The sequence below is a fragment of the Quercus suber genome, unplaced genomic scaffold, assembly GCF_002906115.3.
Source record: "Quercus suber isolate HL8 unplaced genomic scaffold, Cork oak 2.0 scaffold_120, whole genome shotgun sequence".
Taxonomy (NCBI): domain Eukaryota; kingdom Viridiplantae; phylum Streptophyta; class Magnoliopsida; order Fagales; family Fagaceae; genus Quercus; species Quercus suber.
In genome coordinates, this window is record NW_027069585.1 from 227,058 (window position 1) to 235,504 (window position 8,447).

The 8,447-nt window shown below is 34.5% G+C and overlaps 1 protein-coding gene across 1 annotated transcript; it reads right to left on the minus strand.

The window, feature by feature from the left end:
- Positions 1–6,941: 6,941 nt before the first annotated feature.
- On the minus strand, positions 6,942–8,447 carry LOC112008919 (stemmadenine O-acetyltransferase). The gene has a single exon (XM_024041288.2). The coding sequence runs from the start codon at positions 8,385–8,387 to the stop codon at positions 7,035–7,037; it is 1,353 nt and encodes a 450-aa protein (XP_023897056.1). The 5' UTR covers positions 8,388–8,447; the 3' UTR covers positions 6,942–7,034.

Sequence of the window (8,447 nt, forward strand, 5' to 3'; positions counted from 1 at the left end):
ACACACGAACGTTACACTATGATCTTGTACCAAATAGTCTAGAGATTTGCCTACAATATGAGATTGTATATTATGAGAGAGATATATCTAAACCAAACCCAAAATTTAGAAAAATTAAATCTTTATCGCGTTAAATGACAAAACATTAAAAATAAATCCTTACTACCGACACAAACATTCCATCCATCATAAATCCTTACTACTGTCAAGAACCTCGTAGTTCTCCTGGGAATGAGAACTTTGAAGAATACAGCTGCCACCAATAACGACATTAATAGTACATCCAAATCACTTTTAACAATATATCCATCACCACAACAAGTCACATAAAATTATATATGCACCAAGAATAGCAATTAGTTTAAAACTGTAATGAGCAAATTTATCACTTATTTGAACATCAAGAAAATCGAAAAAAAAGAAATTAATGTTAGTTATACTGGAAAAAAAAATTATATGCGTAATAGGTACTTGCATATAATTAAGAGTAATCAAAAGATTGCTTGGGATCACCAGTACACACTGTTAGGTTCTAAATGTTTAGGAATTTATGTATTTAAAACTCTAATTTGTAATATTGGCAAACCATGATCAAAACAATATGTTTAGTCTTGTTTAATCTTGCTCAAAGTTGATTAATTATTGTAAAGTTGGAATCGAGAGACTGTAGATGCATTGGGGCATTTCGGCCTGGGTCGATCGATCGAAGAATAGACTCAATCGATCGAAAGTCGACCAGATTGCGTTTTCTGTAGTTTTTCCAACTCAGCCCTAACTCATTAAAACGTTTAGGGTTTTATGTTTTTGCCCTAGGTATATAAGGCAAAACCCTAGCTACGTTTTGAGAGTTGCTCCAGTTGTATTGTTGCTCATACATTGCTGTTTTGTGTAAATCTCTTGTGAGATCTAGAGGAGCTTTCCTTTACACAAAGCTTAGGGTTTTCAAGATAGAGATTACTTCAACATCTTGATGATTAACTAAGTTGCTACCATTGAAACTTAAAGAATATCAAGCGTGGGTGCTTGTAGCTGATTGAAGAATTCAAGAAAGAAGGAGTCTGTGGATTCGGAGCTTGCAGGGGGTTGTGTCAGTAAGTTCTACTGGTAGGTAGCATTAGGAAGTCGAGCGGGGAGCTTGTAAGTCCTTTTGTATGAACTTCGATTCTTTCATAGTGAATTCAGTTTTGCCTTGAGGATTGGTGGGTAAAATCCTCCCCAGGTTTTTTACCGGTTTGGTTTTCCTAAGTGATCATATCTTGTGTTATTTATTATTCCGCTGCTATATATTCTTGATATGATTGTTTGATTGTTTTAACCTAGAATTGCTTCATTTGACTAAGTAACAACTTGGCTAATTAACTAGGCTACTCAATCTGGTTGTGTGTTAAGGGGTCTAAAACCGTTCACACACAAACATTACACTACTATCTAGTACCAAATTGTTAAGAACTTCGCCTACAATACAAGGTTGTACATTATGAAAGAGATATATCTAAGCCAAACCAAAATTTTAGATAAAATAAATCTTTACCATGATAAATGACAAAACATTAAAAATAAATTCTTACTACCGACACAAACAATTCATCTATTATAAATCCTTACTATTGTCAAGAACCTTGTATTTCACCTGTGAATCAGAACTTTCAAGAATACATCTACTACGAATAATCACATTAATAGTACGTTCCCATCACTCATAGAACTAGTAGTTCTAGCAATAGATAAATCATGTTCCAAAGTTTTAACTTTATCAAGCAAGAGCATGTTCTCAGATTTGACATTGTTCAAAAGATCATTAGCATCAAACAAGTTAACAAGAAAATTCTTTTTTTCAAGCTCAAGAGATTCAATTTTCTTCAATCCAAGTTCAACATTCATAGCATCCTTTATAGCAATTTTACAAAGTTTATTGTAGGCCTTTTGAAGACCTGCATCCTCAGAGAGTTCCCCATCAGAAGGGCTCCCTTCAACAGATATGCTTTTATTTACTACAGCAGTAGCAGTGAAAGCAATGAAGTTTCCATCATCGTCACATCCAGACTCATCATTAGAAACTTATTATCACTAAGGGTTACAACCATAGTTTTACCCTTAGGTCTCAAGAATGTAGGACATTCAGATTTCACATGACTATACCCTTGACAGCCAAAACACTGAGCACCCAAAGGATTATTTGAAGATTAACCAACTTTTTCTCTAGATTTTTCAAAATTATTAACCTTAGTGGGATCATTCTTCCTAAAGTTTCTAGGTTCAACAGTGTTTGTACCTCTTGCATTTCTATTGTTTTTCCTAAGAAAGTTTCTAAAGTTCTTGGCAAGGTATGTAATCTCTGTAGCAGGGAGCTCATCATCAAATCCACCAGCATCAACATCATCAACTGACTTGAGAGCCATTGATTTGGATTTGTTCACTTTGGGTAGGTCAGACTTATTGGACTGAAGAGATCCTACAAGCTCATTAACGGGGATGGTGTCCACATCCTTGCTCTCAGTAATGGCAGTCACTTTGGATCTAAAGTCTTCAGTTAAAGATTTAAGAATCTTCCTAACAATTTTAAGTTGATCATAGATTTCACCCAAATTAAAAGCAGAATTAACAATATCATTTAATTTAGCATAAAGTCATCAAAAGATTCATCATCAGACATTCTAATGCTTTCAAATCTAGAAGTCAATTGCTGCAGTTTATTAATCTTTACTGCCTTTGTGCCTTCATGCATAGTTTGGAGGATTTTCCAAGCAGTGTGAGCAACCTCAACATTAGAGATTCTCTTAAATTCCTCCATAGAAATAGCATTGAAGATGACATTCATAGCTTTGCTATTGAAGCCTGTTGCTTCTTTTTCAGAAGTTTGCCACTCACTTACAGGAGTAGTGGGCTTCTGCCATCCGTATTCAATGGAATTCCAAACCCTCTCATTAATAGATTTCAGGAATGCTTTCATCCTTACTTTCCAATAACCATAGTTATTCTCATCAAAGTGAGGAGGAACAACAAGAGAGTGTCCATGCTCCATGACAACAGAGGTCAAGGATTAGCTCTGAGATCAAAAAAATCTCAAACAAAAGAGCTACCTACTCTGATACCACTTGAACGGTTTTAGGCCTCTTAAAACAACTAGATTAACCTAGTTAATTAGCCAAGTGATTAACTTAGTCAATTTCAGCAATTCTAGGTTATCACAAACAAACAATCATATCAAAAGTATAAAACAGCTGAAATATAAAAGACACAATGATATGATCACCCAAGAAACTAAACGGTAAAAACCTGGGGAGGATTTGACCTAGCTATCCTCAAGGTTAACCTGAATCCACTATGCGAAAGAATCGAAGTTCATACAAAAGGACTTACAAGCTCCCCGCTTGACTTCCTAATGCTACCCACCAGTAGAACTTACTGACATGACCACGTGCAAGCTCCGAATCCACGGACTCCTTCTTTCTTAGATTCTCCAATCAGCTACAAGCATCCACGCTTGATAATCTTTAAGCTTCTATGGTAGTAACTGAGTTGATCATCAAGATGTTGAAGTAATCTCTACCTTGAAAACCCTAAGCTTTGTGCAAAGGAAAGATCCTCTAGATCTCACAAGAGATTTACACAAAACAACAAAGTATGAGCAACAACTCAACTGGAGCAACTCTAAAAACGTGGCTAGGGTTTTTCTTTATATACCTAGGGTAAAAACAGAAAACCCAAAACATTTAATGAATTAGGGCTGAGCTGGAATATTCTGCAGAAAAACATTCTGCCCAAGATTCGATCGATCGAGTCTTTTCTTCGATCGATCGAGCTAGGTCGAAATGCACCAATGCATCTGCAGCCACTCGATTCCAACTTTACATGAAAGACCCAACTTTGAGCAAGCCTAAACAAGACTAAACAACCTGTTTTGATCATGGTTTGCCAACAATACAAATTAGAGTTCTAAATACATAAAATCCTAAATCTTTAGAACCTAACATATATATCTATATATAGTGAGTTCTCTAATTTGTCAAATTTATATATATAATAAGAATATATATACTCACATCATATTTACCATAAACATTGGTTCGTCTCAAATTGTTGTTCCTAAGAACAATAATTAATAAAATAGATTGAATTTCATAACATTCAACATATCATATAAATGATTAAAATTCACATAAATTAGAATTTACCGTAAAATTAGAGAACAATAAAGAGATATTTCCTTGATGATGCTTCAAATTAATAACATAACAATAGAAGCAATTACCGTCAATTCATATATGTTTTTAAATGGCGGAGTTGAAGCATGGACCATGCAACTGTGTTGAGATGATACACTCATCTATGGGCTTTTCGGTGTAGTAGACTAAAACATTGTGCATGCTACCCCCAGGATACAACAACCCAGCCACCTTCACTAATTATTCTTACAAGCCTACATTGCTTAAAGGATCTATAGCTCTTAATAGTACCTTTCTTTTACCCAGAAATATAGTATATACAAGGATATATTATTTTCATAAAACTAGGATTTTGACTTAGCAAATATGTAAAGAGTTTTATCTTTTACATGAAAATAATGCCCATGAGAATAATGGTTTTCTCTCCCACATATGGCCGGATATAGAATACTATTCAAAAGTAAAGAATCCATGCCAAATTAAAATACATTTAACGAGATAAATGTTAGAAATAAATTCTCATGTTTATTACTTTGATTCTTTGGCTATTGTTATCAGATTAGCAATTTAGAAAAAAAAAATTTTGAGAGAGTTTCAACCTATGTCGTTCGCTCCTGATAATTGCTCTTTATTATCAAACCAAGACACCATTCAGTTTTTGGTGTAGGCGGGGATTGAACCCCAGATCTCTTATACAACCATCAGAGACTTTACCAGTTGAGCTAATTGGAACCCACGCAATTTAAAAAATGTTTGAGTTTTAAAAGAAAATACTTAATAAGGAATTACATCAGGTGCACCAACTTTTGGAATGGTTTGCTAATCAATATGCATTAATTTGGTGAACTCAAAATTCAAGGTTTTCAGACCCGGATCGTTCATTGAACTCGTAAAAGAGAGAGGATCAAGATTTTTAAGGTCAAACCGAGGTCGAACCAAGGTCAAACCGTGATGACATCATAATTAATTTAATAATTATTTAAAATATTAATTAAAATATTAAATTAATATAATTAGAAAAATGAACTAAAATAGTCTAAATAAATATAAAGATCTAATTTTCAAATGTCTTTTTTATATCACAACTTTCATAAGGCAAATAAAAAATATGAAATCTTAAGCAAACATAAATATTGTTTGATAAAACTCAATATTTTACTTTTTTTAATCCTTTTATAAGAGTTTATGTCTAAATTATCTCAAGTTATGCTTAAGCCCATTAGAACATCCAATCAATTGTTTTATGCCAAAGCCCATTTGAATATTCAACTCTTTATGAAAATTTTTAAAATAAAAAAAAAAATAAACAAAAGCTAGAGGAGTGGCCGGATAAAGACTTAAAGCTTTACAAAATTGATTAAATAAGAAGCCCAACGAAATTTTAAAAAGAGTGGTTGACAGAAAGCAAGCTGTCAATCATCTTCAAAGCCTATTCAAGCCTATATGCTTTGCTTGACTATATTTATGGTATGTGGTTGTAAAGAATAGATGGATGCATTGTATCAAAAGTGAAAAAACACTTGTACTCTAGCAAACATATATTGGATGACTACTTATCAAACCAACTAGCAATCTTATCACTACAGTAAAATTCAGCCCAAACTTATCTCAGTTTTCAACAATATTAATATTCACGTTGGGGAGGGGCAATGAGTCAAAAACTTTCAAACTCATTTTTGTCATTTTCAAGGCTTTGTCATGTCACACGTGCTAGGCTCACTAAACTAAAAAGCAAAAATAATGTTGAAAGAAGTCATCTACTTAAACTAAAAGCAGGAGACCATGAAGAATGAAAGAAGAAGTAGTGAAGAAACAAAGAAGAAGGAGCTGCGTCGTCAGCGATGGGTTAGGTGTTTTTTATTTTTTATTTTATTTATTTATTTATTTATTTTAAAGAGCTTGGCCTGAGCCGTAAGACCCGCTCTCTATTTTCTTTTTCTCTCTCACAATTTGTTTTTGTATTTTTTATATTCAAATTCTTTATGGATTGAGATCAGTTTTTTGGTCAAATATAGTAAAAAAATGGAACCGTGCAAACCTCTAAAACTGGCCATGGTTCTTAGAACCGTATGGTTTGACCGTGGTTCGAGCGGTTTCGTGCATTTTTCACATAGAGAGGTTCTTAAAGTTAAAAGAACCAGAATGATGAGGGGTTAGCGGTTAACCGGTTCGGATCGTACGATCCGGTCCAGGTCTGAGAACCTTGTCACAATAGGAAAGACATCAAAGAAAGAAACTGATTTCTATTAACACACTTAAATCAACATTTAAAAATAATATTGTAATCTTTATAAAAATATTTCAACAGTTTCAACATATGGTGTCACTCTTGATGATAAGATTATTCTAAACTTCATAACACTGTCACTGGCACAATATGGAGTTGGTCAAACTTTATAACATTGAAACATTCAGAAATATCTATGTCTAAATACACGTGTATGAAAACTATATTGCTTTTTTGTACTTATATAAAATTTTGTTACAACTTAATAACTTCATTACATTTGATTAAGGAAAGGAATAAAAAGGGAAAAAAAAATCAATACACATTAGAATTCCTTTTAAACTTACATATTTAGCAGTATGCCTTACTAGTACTCCAATAATTTCCCATTTTTTTATTACTTCACATTCAACAATGTACACAGCCTTTCATCACATCAAGAAAAAAAAAAAAAAAAAAAAAAGGTACACAACCTTTCACATTTTACACTTGAAGTGAAACCTTATGATTCGATGTAATGTTCAAGACCATGACACATAGACCAATTTATTAATGATTTATTGTAATTCTCAAACTTACGTACTAGCAACCACTGCTATTTTATTTATCTTTGGCGTCAAACAGAAACACATCCAAAGATTTTAAAGGGAGATTGAGATGCTAGGATTTAGGGAAGCACATGCAAGAAATTTAGGATCATTCTCCAATATAGCCATTTCTTTCTCTTCCAGGGTCACCCATGCCTCAGTCCCATCACCCCATGGGGTTTCACTTAATATTATTAAATTTCTAAATGCAGGGCCAACTTTCCCCATGATACCAACCCAAAATGGCTTCCCCCAACCAAAATCAATATCGTTAAAAAACCTAAGCCAGCATGTAACCGCACAAACATCTGGTTTTGGTTCTGCAGAAAATATATCTTCTACTTCGTCAAAGAAATTGGAGAAAGCCAAAAAACCTTCATCTCCTTGCAAACTTTCCGCACTATCGCTATCAAACCCTGTGATGGATTCGTTTACAAAGCCCACCAATTCATGCAACTCTTTCTCTTCCATAGCCAAATCAGCTGCAGTGGGTGCCCACCAAAATATATTTCCAGTTGAAGCATCTGACATGTGTGGCTTCATTCGTGTCCTCAAGTTCACTGCTTGGACCAGTATGGTCATGGATTTATTTTTCGGCCCAACTGATTCGGCTTTAGAAGCTGCCATGCAGTGTTTCCAAATGAAACATGTCAATGCCTCAGTGCGTGTTGGTTTTGGAACTAGTTCGCTTTTCGCTTTGGACCTTAGAGTAGCTATTGCTTTTTCATGGAACACAAACCTTCTCGTAACATAATCACCTTCTTTGAACCACAAGTTTTCCATTGTAGTTATATACTTTTGTGGAAGTGAATCTCTTGGTGGAAACATGATTGATCCTTCAGAGAAATTTGGATGTATAACTTTTTCTGGAGACCTAGTAAAGGTGGCAGCCCAAGAATGAAGGAAAATACTTGCAGTTGTTGCATCTGCAATCTTATGTGAGCAGCTCAACCCGATTGCTATTCCACCACAATCAAAGAGGTTCAATTGAACAGCCATTTGACCTACAGTAGTATTTGTTTCCTTGCAAAAGGCATGGTAAGGAACAAATAGACTCAATAAGTCTGTTTCTAGGTGCTTAAGGAACTCAGACATGGAACAATTAACATGAGCTTCCACAAAGGGAACACCTGTGTCAAACTCATGGATGAAAAGGTTGTCTTTTATGTTCCCAGAAAATGGGTAAAAGATATTGAGGGTGTCTGATAAGGAAGTTTTAAGTTGTGCAATAATTTGGGACATGTCGAGATTGAGATTGGTCATGGGGTAGAAGAAGACTGTGGGAACATAAGTTGCAGGAGTGACCTGATCCAAGAGGGTGAGTTTGTAGGGTTTCAGATGGTGCAATGTTGGTAAAGATGGTTTGATGGTTTCTTTTGAAATGACAGTGACCTCAACCTTCATCATTTTGCCACCCTAGTTACTTTGCCTCAGTAATCTCTCTCTTTCTCTCTTTTGGCTAAAGAC

Bases quoted from the DNA above. Each gene is read 5' to 3' on its own strand.
- LOC112008919 (XM_024041288.2), bottom strand. From the start codon at position 8,387: ATGATGAAGGTTGAGGTCACTGTCATTTCAAAAGAAACCATCAAACCA.